A 26,917-nucleotide genomic window follows, 5' to 3' on the forward strand; every position below is an offset into this window, starting at 1 on the left:
TTCCTCGAAAATATAATTTTTACCTTTGAAACTTTCTTTTTCATATTTACTATTTATTTGACTTTGAATTCAATTCTAAAGGCATGAAATTGACCCCATACACATGACATAACGCTTTAATTTTAGTATTTGAATAAGGTTGTGCGTTTCTCACTATCAGAGGAGGAGGAATGAGTTTTGTGTTTGCGCTCCCTGAGGAGGCTGGTGGGAGGAGCCATAGGAAGACAGGCTCACTGTAAAGGCTGGAATGGAATGAATGGAACTGTATCAAACACATCAAACGTTTGGAAACCACATGTTTGACTCCATTGATTCCACTCCAGCCATTGCAATGAGCCCGTCCTCCTATACCTCCTCCCACCAGCCTCCTCTGCTATCACCCCAGCGTGCTAAACAGCCTTATACCCCTATTTGATCGAGTTCAGCCAATCACTTCTCCATTTGGTAAACAGAGATCCTCGGACCAAAGGGGGAAAAAAACAAACCATCCTGCCTGGTATTTATCTTGACTGCCTTCTCTGCACAATGTTCTGAAGCAGGTCCTCTCCAGGCCCACAGCACAACTGCTTTTTCCAGATGTAAGATCAGGACTGAAATCTTTCAAATTATTTAGTAATTCATGTTAATGTGCCAACATCAGCCTAATTATTGACACAACTTTCCAATGGGATTTTGTGGCAGTTTATAGGATTAACATGCGTCAGTCTTTAAAGCCGTTTTGAAGGGCAGTGTAGTTGAAAATGGAAAAGATACTCTTATTATTTTGGGAATGAGAAGCGGTATGCTTTGTGTGTGTGTGTGTTTGTCAGTGCTCATGCATGTATGTCTCCACATGCTTGTCATTTCTTTATTTGTTAAGGGATTAGGAATTATAGCAGTCTGACAAAGGGGTTGATAACAGTAAGGATGACTCTTGACCAGATCGTTCAGTCATCACTATGCTGAATGGTGTTCTATTTCAGAGCATGCTTCATGCAGGTCTTGGTTTCTCTGCCTATTTCCACGTGTTAGTGGTGCTGAAGTCAACAGACAAAGAAGCCCTATCACAAGATGAAGTTCTCCCTCAGAAGATCAGTGTACGTTTCTGTTTAGATGCCTTTTGAAATGTTCTTGTTTCTGTTTGAGCTTCATTTGAAGAACATGTCATATAAACAGTTGGCTGCTTGCGTTACTCGCCGCGCTGCTGTGGATTTGAATGCCTCTGAAGATCAAGTTACTTTTCTAATCTGCTGCTATTTATAGGAGTATTAAGGATAAACAAGACAATTCATGAGTCCTACCAAAGAAAGGTCACATGTGGAATGTTGCATGGTGTGAAGAAGAAAGCTCACATAGTACTTTTCTTGACTGTATGTATTGCTTACTTTAAAAAGTCATTTAATTTCTTTATATCAGCATCGAGCTGAAAAAATTGCCATGTATTAGGGTTGGTAAGCTTCTAATTCTGTGGCATTTACAGCTGGCTGTGTTTCCATGCATTTATAACACTTTGATTCTTAAGAGTTCCTTTAATCGCTTTTGCCGTGCTCCGAACATAATAAACAACTTGCTGTTGCTAAAGTGCCACATGGGGGAGATTGCTAACAAGAAAGTTAAACGTTTCTGCCACAAGCAGTTTTGTCACTGTGTTTTTCATGCTCTCTAACTACTGTAATCTACTCTCTCAGTGCTTGGCTGCAGTACAGTAGTTAAAAACGGTGACAGGCAAAATAGCTGCGAGGCTTCTCTAGTCAACTGTCTAGCTGTATGAAAATGAATTGTTATCATGATGGGTACAAAAACATTACAATGGAGACTAACATAAAAAGCAACACTGGGTTTTATACTGACCTGTTTATCTAGATTACAGGATATACCAGAGCCTACTAAACACCCACCTGCCCTCTGTCTTCTCTCTATCCCCAGTCACAGCACAGCAGCTCTTATCAGAATGGACTCTGGGAGATATCCAAGCTCATTTTTGTCTGGCTAAACGGGTTGCGCTGGTAAATGCATGCTGTATTCAGAATACAGCATGTCATAGTGAATAGAGCAGTATTATTTTCTCTTGCGTCTCCTGCACTTATCTGCTCTTGTGAAGTAGAAAGAATTGTACTGATCGTGTTATCATAGATGTATTATCTTGAAGCTACTAAAAATAAATACCTTTTTAGGGGGAAATGTTTGGCAAGTTTCAATCTATTTTTCTATCAGCAGCACACAGACATATTTGTTTCTTTTTGTGGTTTGGGACATATTGATAGATGTATAAAATCAGCTCTTTCTGGGAGATTGAAGACCTTTTATGATGTCAGGCTGCTATCAGGTGCAGACGTGTAACGTGACAGAGTCGTTGTGTGAGATTAACTGTGGCAACAGTAGTAAGCAAATTCCACCCGCAGATGAGTAGTTTTACAGGGAAACGAAAAGAAAATCACAAAAGTGAGTGTAAAATCTCCAAAAGACTTTGGCCTGCTCTTTCTACCTCGAGAAATGTGAAATTGAATTAATCAGTTCGATTGATTTTAAGACTTAAATGTTCAGAAAAAGTATTACCTATAACTTTTTGAGAGGGTCAAGGCCAGCAACACCCGATATTGATATTACCATATTAAAGAAATGGTGTGTCCTCTGATATAGACACAGCCATTGAGAGGTCTGATTAAAGCTGCTACTTTCTCCCAGTTATATCAAATTCATATTTTCTGACTTGTTCTACGCATACTATGGAGAATTTTGGGAGCTATTTCTGGGCTTTGCAATTAGGCTTAGTTTTATGGGAACGGAGTGCAGAGAAAATAATAACTATGTAGCGAAGGAAATTTCAAAAAGTGCCTATGTTGAGTTGATAATCTTGGTTCTTATTTGGACATTTTTGACATTGCTGAATTCACTTCATGGTCAATATCACTTTGGCAGTCCTTCGGGCTCTCCATTTATTTGAGAAAACAAATCCCTTTTACGGATAAAGCACCTGGTGTGGCTACTTAATGGAATGGCTTTACAGTTATGTAAATAAACAGCTTGCATTTTCGGTGTGAGATTAAGAGGACTGGGAAGGCTGCTAGAGAGCGTGAGTATGGAGGGAGAGATAACTAAACAAATAAAGTTGACACATGGAATACGTTTTTTTTTGGGGGGGGGGCACTCAATGTATGGCGTTCTAGTTAGATGTTACCTTTTGGTTGCTAGGGCTTGGTGAACTGTTAGGCTAGGGTTGTCTAGACTCTTCCAACAGCCGCAATGTCTTAGAAAGGCCCATGAGTCTGAGACGCAAGACTTGGCTTGGCTGGGTTTGGGTGTTGGTTACAACCAATGAGTTGTATTAAGGGAAGTTAGATTTGTACAGTTTAACACTAGAGTAACTTGGCCCTTGTTGAGGTAGCAGTGGGTTACCATTAATGGATTGAGGATGTAGCCATGCCTGTTTAACCTTGAGAAGGTAACCAGAACCATGACAGGGAGTGAAAGGAGAGGAGAACAAGTGACCACTGAAACAAAGTAGTATGAGTGTTATATTACATTCAAATAGCTCTTCATGCCGTTTAGATTAGTGAGAAATGGAGCCCTCTGACCCAAACATATCAAATAATATCCTTTTTAGTTTATCCAGCTGCAAGTTTGCCAAACTGCTCTAATTCACGTCATACATCGTTGCCAATTAGGTTCTCCTCTTGTTCCCCTTGTTGGATTGGCAAATAAATTAGAATGTTAAAATATTTAAAATGTTGAATTAAAATTAGACAGTTAAAAGACGCACACGAAGCGGAACACTTTTTTGAGAGGGAGTGGAAAGCTTTTTCATTCAAAATTGGAGTTTATTTAATGCAGTCCAACAAGAAAGTCAGAGGCATTTTTAAACAAATATTTATTTACTGGGCTTTTGCACCGGTTTCAGTCTTGGCTCTTACATTGTTTTCATAGACAAAGTCTCCCTGGCCTAGGAGAAAAAGTACAGGGCTGTACAGAGCCCTGAAAACAGGACTGACAAACACCATTAGCTGAAAAATTTCCATCTCATTGCAACTATGTTATTGTTGACTTTACCGTACACGTCCTAATATGGTTACCTCCCTGTTAAAGCAGCCCAGCACAGAGCCGAGGGGCCCTCGCAGGGAGACGCTTTTAACTGCCACTTAGACAATAAGAAACAAATGTCACAGCTCGGCAAAAAGGCCCAGCTTTCACAGCCTTACAATACTCAACCTTCCATGGTGCTTGGCTCAGGCTGCTGTGTGATATTTATCCACTCTCCCATGTTACCTGTTGCTGTGCCTTCTCACTATGTCCCCGCCAGCCTGCCTCCCCTACTCTCTCTTGTGCTTGCTGTCTCTCTCTCTGTCTATCTCTCTCTCTCTATGTCTATCTCTTTATGTCTCTCTCCATCTTTCTATCCATCTCTGTCACTGTCTCTGTGTTAGCTGTTGACTGATCTTGACTGATCTGTCTCTGTTTGCCTTGTTTAGTTATTTATCAGGGGGGATAAGATTGATGTGTTTGGAGTGGCTGTTGTCTCTTCCCACAGAGCAGAGGCCAGTTCAGCTGCAGGTCATGCCCTGCCCAGGCCCCTGCCACTATCTGATCTGCTTCCTCAGCCAGGGTGTTTGAACTGGAGGCAGCATCTTACTGACACCAGAGGCCTTCTTATTCTGCACTCTGATAAGATCCCCTCAGTCCACATATGGTTTGAGTCCTGAGGTACAACAACAAATCTTTATTCTTGTTTAGAATGTTTTTCTTGTCTATAGACTGATGATAGATAGTCTTGGCTGTGAGCTGTGTTGAATGTGTCGAACTGTCAATGGTTCTGTCACAATAGGCTTTGACTGATACCTGTCGCTCCGCTCCCCTAGAGGACATTGAGAGTCCATTCATTCTATATGTAACATCACTCTACTCAGTCTTCTCAGACCTGTACCCTGTAGGTAGTAGTACCGTATTCCATTGGTGGATTAGGTGGTAGGTTAAACTAGCCTATGATTTCAGATGCATTTATTTATTTTCCCTTGTTGGTTAAAGATGTTGGCAGCCTCACCTCAATCCTAAAATCCTCACGTTTATGATATTTGCCCAGCGTGATCTGTGCCCATGGATGAATGGGAAGATGGGACATGTGGAATGTTGAAGGTCAGTGTCCATGATTCACACAGGGATAGAGCGTAAGAATCCTTGTGGAAATACTTGGGCCGGGATCAAACAGATGTTATGTGATATATTCTTAACATTGACCTTTAAATACATTTCTCTCTTTTTACTAGCTTGTTCCATATGTTTAGGTAGACCAAAGTGGAGTGTGCCTTTTAAAATATATTTAATTCAAATGGCAAGTAAAACATATATATTTTGTATTTTTTATTTTTGGGGTTTGCAAGCGGCAAAGTAATAGGTTTCAGAATCATTACATAACTTGTTTGAAAGTTGCTATGTCTGCACATGTGTTTAAACACAGTTTTCTAAATGAAATGAATCAATGTTATTTCAAGATGTAAACCATAACCACCTGGTCTCAATTATTAAGGTAGTGGGTTGTAACGTGGGTTTACCATCAATTTCTGACCTGGTAACTATCTGTGTTTCTACCTCCATTATTTTCTACCTCACAGCATGTGAGCGGGGCGGCAGGTAGCCTAATGGTTAGAGCGTTGGGCCAGTAACCGAAAGGTTGCTGGATCGAATCCCTGAGCTGACGAGGTAAAAATCTGTCGTTCTGCCCCTGAACAAGGCAGTTAACCCACTGTTCCCCGGTAGGCCATCATTGTAAATAAGAAGTTGTTCTTAACTGACTTGCCTAGTTAAATAAAGGTTACATGTGAATATGTTTGATAGTTCAGTGTTAATAATAATTAGTGAGTGATTGGTCCAGTATTGAGATCAGAGCAGTATGGAGAGGCTTGGTATAGAATGTGTAATACCCAGTGAATAGGTTGTTATCAATAAAACGTCACAAAGCGTTCAATTTGACCCCCAGCTCCGCTAAAACCATTGACAACTGTATGTCGTTTTCAAGGGATTGTTAAATAAATGTACAACTATTTGGTTTCAATATCATCACCTCTTGAAGAGCATAGTCAGAACTACACATTTCTGATTATTACACTATTCCTCTATCATCAGTTATACAGCAAGTAACTGCTTGCTTTTCATGATCAGTAAACATCAATTGATCATGTATTTTCAGATATGCGAGGGCAGGTGGCCTATCCATTTGGCATGTAGCCTATCCATTTGGCATGTAGCTAGCTTGCTAGATAGCCAATTTGATGTGGTCCATTAATCAATGTAGCCATTATGTCTGTCAGCAGCGATCGGGATTATACACTCTTAAAAACAGTGTTGAAAAGGGGATAATGTTGAAAAGGGGATAATGTTGAAAAGTGGATAACGTTGGCTAACTTCGCTAGTTAAGCCTACGTTGGTTGGAGAAAAAAAAAGTACATTAGGTCTACTTACCACTGTTTAACCAACTGTACAAAGTTTCTACCAGTAGCTTGCAAAGTAAACATTATCAGCTAACAGTAACGTTACATCGACAAATGCGCCCTTCTGCTGCTTGAAAGGCAGATTCCACAAAGGATGGGAAATGAACCTAAACCACTCGTACTTGTCTGGTATAGTTCACATTTATTTTGTATCGCTCAGATATCCAATTAATAGTAACCAATATTCAGAGCTATCGTGAGGCTACCCAATTTATCTGGAATGACGTGATCAATTGATGTTTTCTGATCATGAAAAGCATGCAGTTACTTGCTGTATAACTCGGATGGTAGAGATAAATGTGTGCAATCGTTTTGCATTGAATCTGACATGCTCTTCAAGAGGTGACGATATTATAACCAAATATTTAACATTTATTTAACAATTGCTTCAAAACGGCAATCGGTTGCCAATGGTTTTAGCGGTGCTGTGTGTCTCCTTTGCCCCCCAGCAGGCAAATCCCGGTTAGGTTGTCATTTTATTATGAATTATTACAAGCCTAGTTAAAATGTACTTCGTTGTTGATTTCATTTTGGTTTTTAAGTTTGGTATTTGAAGTATTCTGGTAAAGTAGTCAATATAGCTAATAATATTTTTCTAAATGTTTGTTTCTAAAACATTTGCATTTATTGTTTTATAAAAAAACATTTGGTGGGGGGGGGAAAATAAAGCCTGCCCTATCTGATGTTAATGAACTTTGTCAGGAGGTTGTTTGCTGACTTCAAGGTCAGTTTCTGAGAATGGCTGCACGTTTTGTTGTAAACATATTTACAACCAAAGATGTGTAAACATTGTATACAGGTGGAGAGGCAATACTGGTAGATTTTTTCATAATGACCTTTCCCCCCCTGATACGTGCTAAAAGGCAGCATGTGTATGTGTGTTAACTTGTATTTGTGTTAAAGTGAGTGCACTAGCAAAAAATGTCCCACAAAGCGTAATGATTCGCCTGCTCTCAATATGAAGCTGCTGAGAGAGAGAGAGAGAGAGAGAGAGAGAGAGAGAGAGAGAGAGAGAGAGAGAGAGAGAGAGAGAGAGAGAGAGAGAGAGAGAGAGAGAGAGAGAGAGAGAGAGAGAGAGAGAGAGAGAGAGAGAGAGAGAGAGAGAGAGAGAGAGAGAGAGAGAGAGAGAGAGAGAGAGAGAGAGAGAGAGAGAGAGAGAGAAGAGAGAGAGAGAGAGAGAGAGAGAGAGAGAGAGAGAGAGAGAGAGGAGAGAGAGAGAGAGAGAGAGAGAGAGAGAGAGAGAGAGAGAGAGAGAATAGTTGGGGTATTAAATATGAATTAATGGAATGTTGCTCAGGCACATCTTTGGGTGTAGTGTTGAAAAATAAAATGTATGTTGCCGGCTACCCGCTGTGAAGGTGCATTTGGACTTAGTATCCTTTAATTAGAAGTGAGATATTAGCATTTCATAGGGCTTTACGCTGGGCGAGGGAAAGGCCGGCCTGGCCGCCGAGCCTTCATTAGCCAGCCTCTCTGCATGTGATGAGCGGCGTCATTAGCTGATGGAGTGGATTTGCCCTAGCTGTACCTTGAAAGGCACATAATTTCCATACTTTCAAGGAATAAGGCCTTTAATGGATTCCTCAATGAATCAAATAAAATGCCACTTCTTAAAATGTCCAAGAATCAGTTTCTGATAGTGTACATCACTAGCCAGCTACTTCTTTTGTTGGACGGATGGAGAAAGGCAAAAGGGGACAAAAGAGGGAAGAAATACTGGGAAAGAGAGCTGAGATTGACTTATGTTTGGAACTTAAGGCATCGGAATTCACTTTGCGAGTCGTGTAGTGTGTCATAAATTCTGAATTAAATCAATAATGTGGGGACGTGAAAGTATAAAATCTTTGGATCAAACAGGAGAAATATGACATGCAGAATGCCTTTTGCCTCCAGACATGGGCACATAAATAAGATGTGCATGATTTGTCAGAGGAAGTGCTCGGCGTCACTCAGTGGGGGCTGGGCTGGGAGATTGAGGTGTTAATATCACCATGTTTATCAGAGGGAAAGCAGGAGAGGCAATGGTTAAACTTGTGTGTGTGACACACACACAGTGATAGTGAAGACCATTCTCTGAATCAGCCGTAGAGTTAGAGTGATTAGTATTTTATTGATGAGCTCCTGAGGTGGCAAGTGTGGGAAATTGCATCTTTGATCACACAGGGTTTGGGAAATGTAACCTGAGTGTGGAGCCAACCAGGTAAGACCTCCCAGCGCCACCCTTCCACAACACTCCCACCCTCCCCTGCACTCCCTGCACGACACACAGACCTGTCGCCTGGGAAGGATCTTCCTCATCTTCTCCAAAACACATATTTGTTTTGGATGTTTTCATTGAGAGTCTACACGGTGATTACAGCTGTTCATTAACAAAATTGGGTATTTGTTTTAAACTTTAACCAATCACTTTGATATGCTAATTACGGTGTAATTTCATTTGAGCCCCGTAATGATGATGCTGTTATTAAGGACATAAATGATGCAGTTAAGCTGAGCGTAATCTCATTTGCATACTGTTCATGCCAGTAAATTAAGCCCTTTCCTGCACTGCTTCAGGTTTAATTTTCCACTCCTTTTCACGCAGCAGCAGCAGCAGCAGTATCTCTCAGCCCTGTGCCTAATATGCAGGCCAGCCTTTTTGATGTGGAGGGAGAGAGAGACGCTTCCTCACACTAAATCTACAATATGTAACACATTACAGAACTCATTACTGTGTGTCTTTAAGAAGTTGGGATTAGTAACATAGGTAATTGTTGATAGCGGTTTGGTACCTTCATTAGAGAAGCAGCAGCTCATGGTCTCTCATTGTGTATTGTTTGCTCTGTGAGGGTAAACATGTTTGTCACACAGAGGTGTATTTATGCTGATCAAACAGTTCAGCCAGGGGATTGTCAATGCCAAGGTCTTTTGGCTCCGATCAGAGATGAACGCCCATGCTGCACAACCTCCCTTACGATTCCAAAACGAACCCTTACCTTTTGTCTCTCCCTGAAAGCATCACGTCCAGCTCCAACACGGCATCTCCTTTGTATTTTGAAGGCGAGGGGGGAAACACATTTTATGGAGTTAACACTGACAATAGAATTGCCCTTCAGCAAGAATGCTTTTCCGTTTTGTACCATAAAGAATATTATTTTTCTGCCAGACAATTTTCACTGTTACTCTCTAATTGGCTACATAAATCTCTGGCGTTGAGGGTGAAGAATGTTGCGGTGTCACAGAGTGTAATCTTCACCCTTATTTACCAATTCATTAAGATTCATTGATGCAGGATCGGCGAGAGGAAATGACAGCATAAATCAGACCTCCAACATAATGACCCTAATCAGTTGGGAATTGCAGAAAATGTCATCATGAACTATGTCCTTGTATTAGTGCCACTGTACATTGTCATTGCGCTGCTTTATGAGTGGGATGCATCCTCCTGACATCGGCTGTATTTAACCAAAAAGAGTTGTTAAAAACTGATTCCATTAAAGCGCTGAGATTCATACAAGGTCTTTCAGTATTTAGCCCGGTGCCCTTTACCTTCAATTTAACTGCTTAACGGAAGGCACGTACCCCTCCTTTTTAACCCACCGTGTCCTCTCTCTGGAAAGCTAGAGCTTATAAAATGATGACAGAACCCAGCACGGTAACGTCTAGGAGACACAGCACCTGAGGAGGCAGTGGGAAGGGGGGTCAGGGGTCTGACCACTCCCATGCCAGAAGCAATGAATGGGGTGCCAACGTGTATTTGGTCCTTTGTCCTGATTGGTTAATGGCCCCTCATTACTTATCCAATCAGTTGAAAGAAGCCATTAACGAATGTGCTTGCGTGGATGTTGTTTAGTTAATGTCAAGATAACACTGCTTTTTCTGCATTTTTCCACACAATTGCATTGATTTGAACTTGAGTAGAATGACGTCCTCGTCTCATAGAATTTAGTAGCAGCATCTTGGCTCATTGGAGGCCATTGAGATTCATTATTTTTAATATGTTCTCTTTCTGTCTAATATGTTCTCTTTCTGTCTAAACTTGTGGTTAGCACTCTGGGCCTAAATGATCGCTCTGCTGCAATTAAACTGGTCCAACACATTACTTTCTGTATAATCCTCCAACTCAAGCACTTTCAGAATGGAATTGTATTGATTCTGTTATGTGTTTATTAGAATACCTCACAAATGTTGGGCAATCGTTAAATATTAAGTTTCTCTCATCACACAAGATAACTAGTGAAGCCAAAATGCCCATTGCATTTCCTTGCCATTATTTGTGTATAAAGGTTGATTGTGGCTGGCAATCAAAAGCTGAACTTTATCTCTGTGTAACTAACTCCAAACAAAGGAACTGGGAGATAAGCACCTGTACTGCACTGTACTCAGCAGTGACACATTTTACACCGATTGAATATTGAACACAGCTCAGTGTATGTGGTAAGACTAATGTAGCAGGGGGGAGACTGAACTCTTGTATTTACTGCTGTTGATGATAACGATGCTATTGAATAGTGGGGTAATAGACAGTGTCTGTACCTAACGCTGCCAGGAACCTTTTCCAACAATGATATAACTGTAGAAAGTCGCAAAGACTCAGAGTTGTCAATGCACACCAGCAAGTGGGTAAGTTTCCCCCCCCACCCCCAAGACAGTGTTTCTAATAATATGGCCCTCATATGGTTTAGGAACAGAGCATTAATTAGATAAGTTCATAGGCTAAACTTCCTTTCCCTAGGAAAATGCATCTGACACATTTCCTCCTTGCAAGTCCACATTTCCACCCCCTTGGGAATGGGCCTTGCATGAATTCTAGTAAAAATGATTAAAAATATATGACACACTTTTTAAGTAATGTTGAAACAATAAGCGTTTTTACAGGTCCCATAGGATGCGGAGAGATTGAAGTCTGTGTTTTTCTTTCAGCGTGTGTATTTGACAGGTCTAATTGGTAAGATGAGCTTGAGGGCAGCGAGGCCTGCTTTTCCCACGCATCGGGTCTGGTCAGGAAAGAGGCCCACGTCTCTCGATGTCTGTCCTCTCGCTGCAGTGTTAATCGGTGTGAGCCTCGTGTGAGTGAGATTATCAAAGTCAAATGAAGGAGAGTCGTTGAGGAATGTGTGGTAAACCACTCCTAAAACCAGTTCACATCACACCAGTACTTTTCCATTCATGTACTACCGTTTTGAAAGTCATTAGACGTTTCTGTTTACTTAATCTCAATTGGCCGTTGTGTACTAAAAATACCGTGCCCTGCCTTACTTTTGCACATTCCGTCATTGTCTCTGCTCAGCAGGCCTGTACGTTTTGGTGTATATGGGAATGCTTCATGCCAAGGAGACAAACTGTTTGGTGTATTTTCTGGAATGATGTATCTGCTTAGCCTCCCTACTGGAGAGTGTGCCTTCTGCTCCCATCCTTATTGTTCATTTATCTGAGCTTGTAGTGTGATAATAGGTTCATATTCATATGAACCATCATCCTCAGCATCAGTGGATGTCGAGCCCATTTCTCTGTATAAAAGTGTAGTAATACATTTGAATCAGAATTTTACGCTTGAGGATCCCATTATATTCTTCACAATGTGTCATAAATATGTGTTTGGGCTCTTCCCTTTGCCCTCACTATATGGGGGTAAATGGGTTTGGGGCATAACTGAAATGAGAATGAAGGTTGTTTGGGAGGTGAGATGAGACAGGAAACTAAACACTCAGGGGTAGCTAGGCCTCACTGACTGGATTCACATGAGCAGATGGCAACTTGTATGCATGAAACATTCATGAACAAGGTGATGTGCAGCTTGAAATTGCCCGCACCAATTTCTCTTTCGTGCTTGTTGTAATCGTTACCTGTTTCTGAATAGTTTATTATTTGCTCTAACGTGAATGGCGTAACACAGACCTCACACTGTGTGTGTGTTTGACTCAAAGTCAAACCAATATTATTTTATTTGAAAGAATAGAAATAGATTCAGTATTCATTGCATAACCACAGTATTCATTCCGGTATTATATGGGTAAATTATGGGGCACCTGCAGTCGGATGAAAACAACATTGCTTGTTTTTCCGTCGACCTGTCCTGATGTTATTGGGAACAGCTTCTGGGGCCCTTAGCCATCCTTTGTTGTTTCCAAACCCTAGTTACTGAATAATTAAAGCAGGTAAATGTTTAACATGTTTTACAAGTTTCTTGCTGTGGTGTCGTTGAAGACGCTCTGTGTTGGGTCTGTAGTAAAAGTGTCTCTACTGCCGTGTTTTCCCTCAATCCTGATGCCTCGATCAGACCGACAGCTTCGTCTCAGAGCATTTCGTATTATTCTCTAAATAAATCCGTGACACTCCGTTTAGTATGATATGTTACGTTTCGTATGGTATGTATTAATTTGCGGATGTCCATCACCCATTTTGTATGTTATGAATTACAATTTGTATTATATGTTACGAATTTGCTGTGTATGATATGTTACGAATTCAAGCTAGGTGCCAATGTTAGCTAGCTGGCTAACGTTAGCTAGGCTAGGGTTTAGGGTTATGGGTTTGGGTTAAGGTTAGGTTTAGGAGTTAGGTTAACGGGTTAAGGTTAGGGGAAGGGTTAGCTAACATGCTACGTAGGTGCAAAGTAGCTGAAAAGTTGCTAATTAGCTAAAACGCTAAAGTTGTCCGTGATGAGATTCAAACTTGCAACCTTTAGGTTACTAGACAATTGCGTTATACACTACTTTCCTTTTGTTATACGTTACTCACCAAAAGTAACATATCATACTAATTTGAATATCCCAGATTTAAGTTTACTATGTTACATCTAGTCTATGAGACCAGGCTGTGCACCAATACTGCCTAATAAATTCTACAGTCAAATGTTTTTCATTATGTAATCCAACATTTGTACTGGATATGTGTGCAACAAAAGTTCAACATTCACCCATTGTTACTATTCCTATCAACTCCCGAGTGGCGCAGCGGGCTATGGCACTGCATCTCAGTGCGAGAGGCGTCACTACAGTCCCTGGTTCGAATCCAGGCTGCATCATCTCCGGCCATCCGATAGGGCGGCGCACCATTGGCCCAGCGTCGTGTAAATAACAATTTGTTCTTAACTGACTTGTCTAGTTAAATAAAGGTTCCATTTAAAAATCAAGTCTACGCAGACAATTGGATGCATACGTTGGATTTATCAAACATACAGAATGCAATGGAATGCTGCAAGACAAACGCAGCGTTCCATTTGAAATGAATGCACTTCTGGTTTACCAAAACACATTGACACTGAAGGTCTGATGGAGGCTCTCTTCACCAGCCCACAACACCCTCCTCACCTCTGTCCACCCCCTCCTCGTTCACATTCATGGTGGCCGCCAGGCCAGCAGCTGTAACACACCACCTTAATGCTTCTTCAAATGTCAGGAGAATGACTGTTTGTTTGTCTTGAGTTTTCCCAAGCCATTTATTCTAGCTGGCTCTGCATTTGCATCGACCTTGATTCTCTAAGCCTGGCCCCTTTCTCCTCCCAGAGCCTGTTTACATTAGGCCTGCCCTGAGTGTCACCTATGAAATCTGTTGATCATTCCACCTGGTTAATGTTAAATTGGTCCTGCAAAGAGATGTTTGTTCATAAACACAAACCCCCCCGCTCCCCCTGTTTACTGTAGCCATGGCAGCAATCAGTTATTAAACAAATAGCTGCTTTGTTTGCTGGTGTGAGTGGCTGGTTATCCCCTACAAGGTCTGGAAGGAACTTTTTAAAAGCTTCTGTGTCTCTGTGAAAAAGGGGTGGAGGGATAGAGGGGAAGCCCTGTTCCTACAATGTTGTAACAGTCGTCTTGAGATATGCTTTTCTTATCTACGACTTTTGGTTGAAGTGGCTGATGAGATTAGAGGCTTGTTTGGTCTCACTGTAAAGTCTCTGTTGGCGGAATGTCATCGGTGCCGTCAGTTTTCCTTCTCGGAGAAGAGAAGGGCGAGGGATTCTTCGTTGAGTGTCAAGCGAGCCCAGATATTGTGGCAGCCACTTCTGAGTGATGCACATGGTTCTGGATTACGGAGGCCTAGGCTACGTTTAAGGTAAAGATGAGGGAGGGAGGGCTGCTGGCTCTACTTTGACTGTGGGAAGGTTCAGGGACCCAGTCCAATTCCGACTGTCTGTTCTGCTCAGTCCAGTATAGGGGTTATTTTCTTTAAATGTTTTTTTTTGGGGGGGTACTATGAGAGGACTGATCGTGGACCTTTGAACACATGTTCATTCAACTATTTGTAAACAAGGTTATCAGCACTGGCATTTTTTTGTTTGTTGTTATTCTCATGTTTGTCTTCAGACTTATCTTCATAACATTGAGCCAAAATAAAACTGAACACAAAACTCTCCAAACCTTGAAAACCCATCCAGGGGAAGAATTATGGTGTCGCGCCACCTTGGTACAAGCTGTTTGTGTTGTCTAGTCTAGCAACCGAGCCTAACCTAAACAGGCAGCATCGAAATGCACCTCTCCCTTTGTCTTCTCCTTTGTCTGTCTTTATCTCTTCCCCAAGAATGTTGTGCTTTTGTTGTGTGCTTGTGTAAACAGGGGCTATGTGAGATCTATGCAAGCCGGAGCAGGTGGCCATGGAGGGTTTTCTGTCATGAGCATTAAAGAAAAACAGAACATGGGGAAAGGTCACGGCACAGCTGCGCAGGCCGACCCTACCTTGGATTGTTGACTGAATCGTGCTCTTGAATTCCAGGCTGCCATGGCGAGGGAAAGGCGTTTGAATTAGATTGAGGCTTGGCGTGGAGCAGTGAGTGGATACGATAGGAGACTGACAGGCTTGATTAGCCCTTGGTGCTGTGCCATGCTCTGAACCTGTCTGTTCAGGTGGGCGTTGCATGTGACTGTGTTTTTAATGTACTCCCCATATTAGAGGAACAAAAGCAAAACATCAACAAACAGAAACTCTGACCTTTTTTGTGATCCACTGTTTGTTCCAAACACTTGTTGTGTTTTGCAACCAGACATTCCCCCACCACCCCCTCCAGAAGAACAGACATCTGATGATCAACAGAGAAGCAAAGCGTCTGTTTTGTGGACCGCCGTTTGCATCATTCTAATCTCCTGGAATATCCGTAATTTAGAGCTTTTTGTTTTTGTTGTTTTTGTGTTTATATTTAGGGCTGACATGCCTCATAAACAAGCAGGCCTGTTTCTCATGAACTGCCCCCTCGTGTGTGTGTGTGTGTGTGTGTGTGTGTGTGTGTGTGTGTGTGTGTGTGTGTGTGTGTGTGTGTGTGTGTGTGTGTGTGTGTGTGTGTGTGTGTGTGTGTGTGTGTGTGTGTGTGTGTGTTCCAGCCTTGCTAAGTACAGTACTTTTAGCGAGACACTTGACCCATAATTACCCCTGAATATGCATCATTGTATAAATGGATTAAGTAAAATAGCAAGCTATTTGAGTCGTCATCACAGGTTGGACCATTCCCTGAGCAAACAAAAACTAAATTAACTAGGGCCCTGTCATGTGGTTGCCTGTGTCTGCTAGTCTACATGAAGCTGCTGTGCATCTGCCTCAGTGCTGCTCAGATTAACATTGTTATCACCAGACAACTCTCCAACAAGTCTCTTTCCTATCTGGTTGATATTTATGATGGATAATGCACATTTCCCATTTTCAATTTTACGCTTTTTTTTTGCATGCAATATTGCAGCTTTGAATTATTCTGTGGTAATATTAATGAGAAAGTAGATTTATGGGTTTCATTTGTTTGTCAATTCGAAAATTAATTGGGTGTTAATTTTAGCCGCCCCTCGTCAGTGCCGGTTCCAAGCATGCGCGCATTACTTTGCATTCATTGTAGCCTTCCCCTCCTTTATTGTGGGTCACTAGTTTTGCATACATTAAAATAGCCCCACGGCTCATTCTCTTGATTACTTTTGGAGATGCCATGCATTCGGAAATGTACGCCTTTCCGTTATAATTATGAAAATTTTGCATGGAATGACAGTGCGTGCATAATAGCCATTACTTTCCGCCTTTAATGTAGCTTTGGAGAGAGAAAAAAACCAGACTCAGTCAATTCTTCTCTGTGTGGAAAAACATATTTTATTTGAAAAAGAAGTGGGGGTGAATAACGTCAGCATGTGGTTTATTTCAAATCACATTTCATTTGGTCTGAGAATGTGTGTTTCTAATTGGTGTTTCAGAAGGAAGGGGAGTTTGTATGAGCTGAGCAGCCAGGCCCTGCAGATGCAGATGTAGCCGGCTCCCTCCCATCCCACAGTATTCCTCTTGCTCGCTCCTTGTTTAGAAAATCCCATTATGGAGTGAGGCTGTGCCAGACTGAAGGGGTGAGCTGGGTCAACATCTGTCTGGAGAGAGAGTGGGCCGAGCTGGAGGCTTGAGGACCCAGCCCAGAGCCCAGAGCGTCCAATCCAGAGAACACAGCCCATAGCCTCAGCCCAAACTGCAGACAGAGAGGCAGGGGCTCAGAATGAGATGAGTGGGTGGTGTGACATGACAAATGAACCAATGCAGACCACAGTGTCTGATGATGAGTCACTGGGATGTTCTGCTTGCAAGAAAAGCAGAGACATCTAAAATTATAGTGCACTATGGTGTTGATTATTATAGTGGTAGCTACTGATTTTGCTGCTTGATAATAGTACCAAAATTATTCTTTATTTCAACACAAAAAATAGTAGTATCTGTAATATTATTTATTGTTATAAAGGCTAATTATTTTGTTGTGATCTTGCTTATTTTATTTACTCATGATAAATGTGGACATTTGATGTCTGTCAGACAGTGTCCCCAATGGTGGCCCCTCTGCCTTAGGTCTGCTGTGTCTTGTTTGGATGGGGATCTCAGGAGACTGAGCCCCTCTGTTGAGTACACATACTGGCCTCCCTATTACACGCCTTAAACGCAACATTATAAATCTGCATTTATGCCCATTTTCAACTCCTTTCATGATTAGGCCCAGTGTTTTAAGGGCATTTATTCTGCTTCATATAAATAATTAATCAGCCAAGTTAATTTACTTCTGCCTGACTTGGTCAGCTTCATTAACTTCTCTGGAATTGGGCGACTAGACGTGTCGCCCGCCGCCGCACCAGTGAGGCTTGTGACCAACACAAAAGATGTAAATCTCACCACTGATTTCAGGAATCCAGCCCCAGATAAGCATCAGTGTCGTTCGGTTCATACTCATCCCAGGAGAGACGGGAGGGAGTGGGGGTATGAGCTTGGGGCTGAAGGGTGAGGGGATGTCTGTCTGGGTTTTGTATCACCAAAATCAGAAACAGTACAGACTTGAAACATAGAAGATTACGTGTCCAGAATTTTCATGCAAAAGGTACGGCTGAATAACTGTTTATTAATGGGACTTGCGACAGCAAACGTCCCACTTTAAATCTTCGTCATACTTCTTCTTATTATTTTGAATGCTACTCCTGCGACACCGTTTAAGCTAGAAACGCAGTTAAAACTTTAAGACGTGTATACCGTTCTGGATTAAGTTGCTTGTGTACAACATTTTGATAAGCTTGTTGTCCTCCTTTTTGTCCTCCTTCCACTTTCATGGGATTTCCTCAGCATTCTAAAGGTCGCATTGTGACATGACTCCCAACATTATATTCTATTCACTAAAAACAATGTCACTTTTGACAGCTACTTTGACCACTCTCAGAATAAATTAGACATCTTAGAAATAATCCTCTACTTCTCTGCCAAATCTGAAATTGGAACAACAATCTATTGGAACAACAATATATTCTACCAATCTAATGATACAGTTGTGTTCACATGAACACATTTTTTTTTTTACTGTTTACTAACAACTGACATTTTGACCACTTTCCTAGCACTTTACACAAAAACTTGAATGTTTTTTTATTTTGTATTATTATTATTTTTAGATACTGTACCAGTCAAAAGTTTGGACACACCTACTCATTCCTGGGTTTTTCTTTATTTTTACTATTTTCTACATTGTAGAATAATAGTGAAGACATATTTTCGTATTTATTTTTTATTTAACCTTTCTTTAACTCGGCAACCAAAAAAGTGTTAAACTAATATGATGTAACTCTGGGTCTTCCTTTCCTGTGGTGGTCCTCATGAGAGCCAGTTTCATCATAGCGCTTGATGGTTTTTGCGACTGACCGACCTTCATGTCTTAAAGTAATGATGGACTGTCATTTCTCTTTGCTTATTTGAGCTGTTCTTGGCTCAAATGCATTAAGAAGGAAAGAAATTACACACATGAACTTTTAACAAGGCACACCAGTTAATTGAAATGCATTCCAGGTGACTACCACATGAAGCTGGTTGAGAGAATGTCAAGAGTGTGCAAAGCTGTCATCAAGGCATAGGGTGGCTACTGTGAAGAATCTATAATATAAAATATATTTTGATTTGTTTAACACTTTTTTGGTTACTACATGATTCCATATGTGTTATTTCATCGTTTTAATGTCTTCATATTATTATTCTACAATGTAGAAAATAGTACAAATAAAGAAAAACCCTTGAATGAGAAGGTGTGTCCAAACTTTTGACTGGTACTGTATAAACAAATAAAAAATGTGTGAAGTGTGACATGCGACATACGCCTAGCTTCCTGAAATGGGTCACATATGAGACGTGAATGGCCAACATTTCACTCCAAAAGGGGAGTTGATTTTCTCTCACATCAGCTCAACAACGGCTAACATGTTTCCCAAATTAATTTAGAACGGCATACTAATCACATGACCAATATCTGCACTCTGATTGGAGGATTCCTATAAATTGCCCACTAGGTTGCGCTGCTGATCAAATCTAAATTCCCCAGATTATATAAAGCTTATAATTTTCAACGGAAAAATGTTGCAGCAACCATTGCTGGCAACATTGCTCAGCAATATTGTCCCAGAAAATTGCCAATGTATCATGGCCTAGCCTGGAGCTAAGGATAGCCCGTGGCTAAGATCAATGCAGTGTGAAAAAGCCTATTGTGACTTTTGACACAAATCAGTTACTCTGACCACTTTCCCAAAAACTAAGACAAAAACGTACGACTTCTCTGCTATTCAAATCTGAAATATGGATACTTCGGGATTTTGTCAATTAAGCACTTTATCTGCTTCCCCTAAGTCAGATGAACTTGTGGATACCATTGTTATGTATATGCGACCAGTATGAAGGACATTAGAGGTAGTTTCGCGAGCCAATGATAACTAGCATTAGCACAATACCTGGTATTCTATGGTAACAGCTAGCATGCTTTCTAGCTGTTACCATAGACATCCAGTTATTGTGCTAGCTATAGCGCTAACGCTAGTTAGCAACTTCCTTAAAACAGAAGTAGATAAAGGGCTTCATTGCCAAAATACCGAATTCCTTAAAAACAACTGACATTTTGACCACTTTCACAACAACTTAGACCAAAACTTACCGCATAGAAAATCTTTGTTTACTTCTGTGTTTTTCGAATCTAAAATCATAACACTTCTTCCATTACCACAAAATTATTTTTGTGGTAATGCAAGTCCCCAATTTTACTTTGTTAAATTACCATCTATTTTATTTAAAAAAAGACTGAAATATATGCAATTATAGAGCATATACACTGAGTGTACAAAACATTATGAACTTTCGACACCTTTTAGAGTCCATGCCCCAACAAATTGAGACTGTTCTGAGGCCAAAATGGGGGGGGGCAATGGGGGCATGGAACTCAATATTAGGAAGGTGTTCTTAACATTTTGTACTCAGTGTATATCCCTTTGTATACAGCATATTCTTCTTTAAAATGAAGTAATAACAGAACGTGTTTTTGGTAGACTCATGTTGGTGTTAATTGAGCACCCCTGTAGGTTTTCAGTGTTTTCACTCGGTTTTAAAATGGATGTTTCTCGTGGAGATCCTTTGGCAGGCAGGCCCACCCGTTGGCCCTGTTTCCCATTAAAAAGCCATTCTGCAGTGGTTCTTCTGGGACCATGCAAGTAAATATACCCATTTCCATAGAAAGTGTTTTGTTTGTGAGGGTGACTGTTTTCTTGGGCTCCTCTGCTTTGCCTTACTGAGGTTGGGTTCTTCCAAGATGTGTGTTTCTATCCCCTGCCTTCCACACCGCCGTGAAGGAGAACACTAACAGAACCTGAGCCATGCTCCTTCCTCCAACCCAGTATGGGCTTGTCATCTGTAAAGTATCTGGTCTGGAAAGACACAACAAGACACTAGTTCATCACCCAGTGGAAAGAGAGTCTATGAGAGTGTGTGCGTGTGTTTGCTTCGCTGAATACAGTGCAAGCAAACAAACAAGAAACAGACATGCATGAACCAGTAGGAAAACCGGTAATAAAAGTGGACGAAAAGTGTGGCCCGGGTTGAAACGTACTGTGCCCCCTGTTCTGTGCCTCGTTTTACAAGCTTTTTCCTCCTACTCTCTGCTCCTTCAGGTTTTTAAGTCATGATGCAAGAATCTGGGACGGAGGCGACAAGCAACGGTCCAGCCAATCAGAACGGAGCAGCGAGCGTGGAGGGCGGAGCCAGGGACGCGAGGCCCAGGAGCGTGACGACACCGTCGACGGTGGACATCGCGGCAGCTGACCTGATCCATCTCCAGCAGCACCAGGTAAACTGGGTTCCTCTCTTCATACCTGTCTTTATTAACCCATGTGAACAGCAGTCCCTAGCCCACCTCTAAAGTGCCTGTTAATATTTAATTCCGTCCCAAAGTACATAAACACATTATTATAATCATTTATGTATATTCGAGGGCGTTTTAGAATTTTTTTTAAGAGGGGGAAGTGCTCGCTCAGTGATTGTGTGTTTGGGTGCGGACATGTTTATTGTAGCATGCAGCATCTGCATTTTGGTGAAATATTTATCAAGGTAGGTCAACATATTTTAAGTGTGTAGGTGCCACACGATTCTCTGACAGTTTGAGTGCTGTGCTGTCCAATGGGCTGACAGGGTTTTCCCTTAGCTCATTGTAAACACGCCTCACACTCACAACTAATGCCACACTCCTCTGTGTCCGACCAATGAGGCCCGAAGAATGGCGGTAGCTTTATTATTAGTAAAGCCCAAAACATTTTCACCATCTGAGACTTGAGGCAAACAGACAAGCTCTTTCTGTTGGTGTCAGTGTTATGTGTGCCACACGACAGTGTGTTTAAGGAAACAACATTGAAAAGATCACTCTGTCTCATGCTATTTTGCCATCACAGAATGACTGGGGTTGTTGTCAGGAGCAGTTTAGTCATGATGCGCAGCCTGTTTTGTTGCTGTCTGTTGTCACAGCATATCTATCAACATCTGTATACTGTAAGGTCCCATGCTAAATCATGCATTTTGTCTCAAAGAAAATAATATAATCTTATTCATTTGAAGCACTTATCGTGAAAATTAGCCCGTGAACACGTACAGCACATTTTCAAGTTATGGCCCAAAAATGACATATTTGTTGCAAGCCAGTAACATTAACACCCGCATAGTTGCAAATGCATGCTTTCCAGCAACTCCAGCAGCAATAATAGAAAAACCCAAGTAGACAAAAAAGGATGTACTTGTGTCTCAGTGTTAGACCTGTAGGCCCACTACTCCACATAGCTGACTGTCCCTCCTATCTCCCCTCCATCACTGCTGCTCTAGCTGTCTCCCTCTCTTTTTCCAGCTCAAAACGAGTATGTCGTCAGTGAGAAAATCACAGCCATACTGAATTCATTACTGCAGTAGTCACACAAAACCGTGGATAACATTTCAATAACTGCGAGCCACAGTTGAGTAAACAGTTGCACTGAAACTTAATTCCTGTTGACTTTTCCTTCATTCTTTGCCAGGGGCGCATTCTGATTCGCTCTGCAAAGACAACAGGGGTTACAACTTTGATGAATGTGAGGCAGATGAGAGGGAGAGCAGGGAAGTGTCATGGATGCGCACTTGACACCAAGGAGAGAGAGAAAAAAATCCTTCGCCCGAGAATAGAGCCAACCGTCCAGCACTGGTCTCTATTTTAAAGTCATATGGAGGGAATAATGATTCTCTCAGATCAGTCATTTCTGAAAAAATGTAGAAACATCAACTTTACTAGTGAATTTAATCCTGTATAATTTTTTTTCTGTGAATTTGAATAGCACATGTTTTCTTTCTGTTTGTTCTTTTGAACCAAGCCCATGGTTAATTTCTGTGGCGTACCATACGGTTGATGATGAGGACGGAGAGAGGAAGGCGGATAGATTCATTGTTCTGTGTGATAAATGGTGCATGGTTTGGGATGAAGGACGAGATGTCTCATTCTCCGCTCCTGACGCTCTCCTTTGATAGGGTACTTACCAGTGGAGGATTCTGGGGGAATGCGCCTGTCTTTTTATTCTCCCATTAGGCTAACCCAGGATTTTCACTCATGCATCATGAACCATGTTAATTGTCGCATGGGCATTAAGATCTTCGCTCAATTACTTGATAACTTTTACTTTTGTGGCATTTTGCGGTCTGTCGTTTACGTTTTATTTGTTGGTTGCACTAATATAACCTGACAGACATGTGGGCTTCTGTGTCTTTGTTCTCTGAGAATCATCCAAGACACCGTTTCCCTTTTGGTGATGCAGAAATCAATCTAGAATTTTCTCTGACTCAAAGTGCAAATATATCCCTTGAGTCAGGGTGAGCAACAAACCTGGGGGTGGCATATCATTTATTCTTATTAGGAAACATAACTATGAAAGACAGTGCTCATTAATAAAGATAGGGGATAAAATAATTGTAATCTGTTTGATCATCTTGATTCTGACAGGGGAATTCATCTTGTAGACCAGTCAGATTTGGGGGAAGTGGAGCATAAGCTTGGTTTTAACATCTCTATTAGTAAGTCAAATATTGGGCTGGAATACCTCAGCAGCAAGGTGCTCGCATGGCTTATCTAAATCTACAATTGAAGTAGTTCCCCCTTATTGGCGTTTTTTGGAGAACAAAATCTTTATTCTCTTTTTCTTTCATGAGAAATAGCTTGAGTATTTATTTGCTCATAATTTAGCAATTTCATCTATGCTTTTGCCATGTGCAACTTTTATTTGTTGGTTTTGTGTTAGAAAGTCTGGGGATCATTCAGATTTTTCTGTTTGTGCTTTGTTGATGTCAGTTCAGAGATTTTAAATCAGCCCCAAAATCTAAAGCCATTCACTGTATGGAAATGTTCTGTTTGAACCAAAATGTCCCCATTTGGTAGATAAATGTAGGGTAATGTTGTGTCAACCAAACAGAAGGTTTCCACCCTATACTTTTTGAATATGACTCCTTTTTTTGATGTTGTCGCTAAACTTTCTTGCTGCTTGTGCAGAAGTTGTGGTTTTCAGCAAGTCCCTTTCATGAGGAAATGAAGACGCTAGAAATTATGAAGACAAATATGTAAAAAGGGCTGTGTTTATGCAATAGCTAGAAATGTGTTGGCTTTTCGGGTTTGTTTTGTTGTTATTGATTTTGCAAGAGGAAGTTCTGATGGCCAAAGGTCACATAATAGAACAGACCAGATGCAGCCAGCCACATCAACAGGCAGTCACAGTGATGACGCCATTGAACATTTACATACTGCAGGCTTTTGTGCAGCTATTGACTCCAGCACATTCAGGTTCCTACATATACTGCTGTTGGTAGTGATTTATGGTTCATTTAGGCAGTAATCTCTTGCATGTTTGAGCAAAACAATTGATTATTCTGCTAGGAATTGGGTTCAGCTGATATAACCGTGGAGTATTAAATATTAATATCCTGTCTCTTGGAAGTGTCCTTTTAATCAAGTTGGAGAGATTCCTTAAATATCTTCGTTCCTCAGTGATACAAAAAACACTCCGACGATATTATCAGAAAAAGAACAACAGCCGGATGAAGCATTGCTTTTCCTCTATTGCAGAAACATCCATCCAGGCTTCTTTGTCAGACAAATGCTCTAAAGCTTTTTTTTGCAAGTCACAAGATAAGGCAAACCATGATGGGAGTTTGTTCTCCCTCTCTGACGGAGAAGGGCCATCCGTACTGTAGCGTTGCGTGTGCAAAAGGGAGAGACGACACTGGCTCTTCACACGTGACAGCAGAAAGAGCTGAGCATGCACAGGTTAGCTGTTTCCATAATGCAAACCTTACAAGGTCCCTTATGGACATGGTGGAAGAGAGCGAGAGCGAGATGCGTTCGCGCACACACGCATTCAGCTCAGCTCCGTCCTGTCCGTTGTCTGTCTGTCTGTCTGTCTGTCTGTCTGTCTGTCTGTCTGTCTGTCCGTCCGTCTGTCGCTGAACTCTGCTTTGAGGTGCACACACTGGAAGAGGAAGTGCTAAGCGATAAGCAGACTCACATGACTTTCTCACGTTTCCAGACTACTGTAGGACTGACAAGTACAGTACAGCAGGGCCAGGGCTGCTGAGGCCTCTGTTCTGGTCAGTAGGAGACTACTTAGATGAGAGAGGTTAACAGCATCAGGTCAAAGGAGAGCTCAAAGCAGCCCTCACGCTGCTGGGATGGTTGGCTGCTGATTGTGTGCACTCGACTGTGGAGTTCAGTGGAAGAGAACCACAAGCAGCTTCCTCAGTTGAAATACATTACAAGAAAGGAGAAAACGCTCCTTATCACCACACATTTGAATTGAATTGAGCATCTTTGTGTTTTCTCATAGCTGTATATCTGCTCAGTGCTGCATAGCTAATACGTATTATAAAGGGCAGGTTTCTCTGTGTGGTTGGTGTCCAAGAGCTATGGCGCATTATTCTCTCGATGTCTTTCCTTGCTGAGGGTTGCAGCACACACACACACACACACACACACACACACACACACACACACACACACACACACACACACACACTCCCCATCTCAGAGAGGATCATGTTGAAAGGATACACACTGCTTTATGTCTGTCAGATTGGGCTAGGGACGGTAGGGGCTGCAACTTATTGTAAATCTGGGGGAACGGATAACATCAGTGTTATGACACTACATATTGCCCTAAATTGCTTTATTGGTAAAATTATAGTGCTCTTCCAATTTGAATAATTTTATGGAATCCCTCACAGAACAGTTTAATTATGTTATCACACAACTCACAACATCTGTCTTTATAGTGGAGCGGATGACAGTTTTATTACAGGCTGAATTTCTTTGGTGGGTTTGGCAATTGATGTGTGATCTGATTAATAATCATACTGATGGAGGTGGAAATTGAACAGTACTGTGCTTGTATGTACAGGTAACTGCCAAAATGATGGAAACACTTGAGTAAATGAGAGATTCAAAGTATACCCAATTGAACACTTGGAGGAGATTCTGGAGCGGCGCCTGAGACAGCGTTCTCCACCTCCATCAGCAAAAACGTATCATGGAATAATGGTGTCGCATGCCTCCAATAGAGTTCCAGACACTTGTTGAATCTATGCCAAGGTGCATTGAAGCTGTTCTGGCTCGTGGTGGCCCAACGCCCTATTAAGACACTTTATGTTGGGGTTTCCTTTCTTTTGTCAGTTACCTATAGAAAATAAAACTTCACCACTGTTTTTGTCAAGGCCTAAGCCTTCCGCAATTGAACCATATTGCTTTTTGAGTCAAGTTAATTGTTACATGCAATATATTTCTCTCCCAGGGAAGAGAGATCTGTTTAGTCTAGCATGGTATGACTTCTGAAGCTTTTTGTCATGTCTTGTTGAGTTTTTTTCTTCATGAGTTTTGAAGGTAACCTCAATAGCAGAACCTCTCCCTATGGCTACATTCCAAAATGGCCAGCTCATGAACTCATCCATTTTGTTGAGTCTACCTCCTTTCAGCCCGCCGGGCAAGCAGCAGCAGAAAGAGATGAAGTACATGTTGCATGTGTGCATACCATGCCATACCCCCGAGTTTAAAATAGTTGACTGTTCCATGGGTTGACATCCTGTTTACACCCCCTCCCCGACCTGCTTCATGTGGGCAGGGGGAGGGGGGGTCTGAGGAGTTCCTTCACAATGAGGTAATCAGAGAGCCTCTTCACTTCCCCCATGCCCCAACAAGACAGTAAGTCGTTCACTACTGTACTGCAGCTCACCCCGGCCACATGAAAAGAAACATGGGGGATAATGGATTTCAGGTCAAACAGTCAGCGCCTGGAAAAAGACATTAAAGGAGGAGTTGGCGGTGTGTGCGTGCGTGTGTGTAGGGGAGGGGGTGTAGTATAGTGGAAGGTGTATTGTTGTGCATCCCGTATTTATCAGGATGATGTAACGGTGCCCCCCTCCACGCCCCTCTTTAAAGAAAGCCCTCAGAAGTGTGTTATGTTGGGTCAGTGTGGCCACTGCTTCCTATGTAAATGATGCGCCTGTATGCTGGTATCATTAGGAAGCGTGAAGTGGCTCTCATTGTGTGGCGCCCGGATGGTCTTTGATGGCGTGTCTGTGTGTTAGTGCTGAAGAGGGGAACTCTAAACTTCTGAGCAGGTGTCTGGAGCAGCTGGTGTGGAGAGGCAGACAGGGAAACACGTCTGTATTGGTTCAGTGTTCAATGGCTTATTGGAAGG

At 41.7% G+C, this 26,917-nt stretch overlaps 1 protein-coding gene across 10 annotated transcripts in view; it reads left to right on the forward strand.

The window, feature by feature from the left end:
* LOC106582854 (forkhead box protein P1-B) overlaps nt 1-26,917 on the forward strand; it is a 140,372-nt gene that overhangs the window by 27,460 nt on the left and 85,995 nt on the right. For 9 of the 10 annotated variants that reach the window (XM_014166390.3, XM_014166391.3, XM_045705055.2 and 6 more), the window contains exon 3: nt 20,843-21,018. In XM_014166390.3, coding sequence (XP_014021865.1) covers nt 20,854-21,018 — 165 coding nt within the window. In that variant the 5' untranslated portion in view covers nt 20,843-20,853. Of the gene's footprint in view, nt 1-14,198; nt 14,496-20,842; nt 21,019-26,917 lie in introns of those variants that run through there. The other variant, XM_014166386.3, reaches the window with a different exon arrangement.

This window comes from Salmo salar, chromosome 22, assembly GCF_965601325.2.
Source record: "Salmo salar chromosome 22, fSalSal1, whole genome shotgun sequence".
NCBI classification, from domain to species: domain Eukaryota; kingdom Metazoa; phylum Chordata; class Actinopteri; order Salmoniformes; family Salmonidae; genus Salmo; species Salmo salar.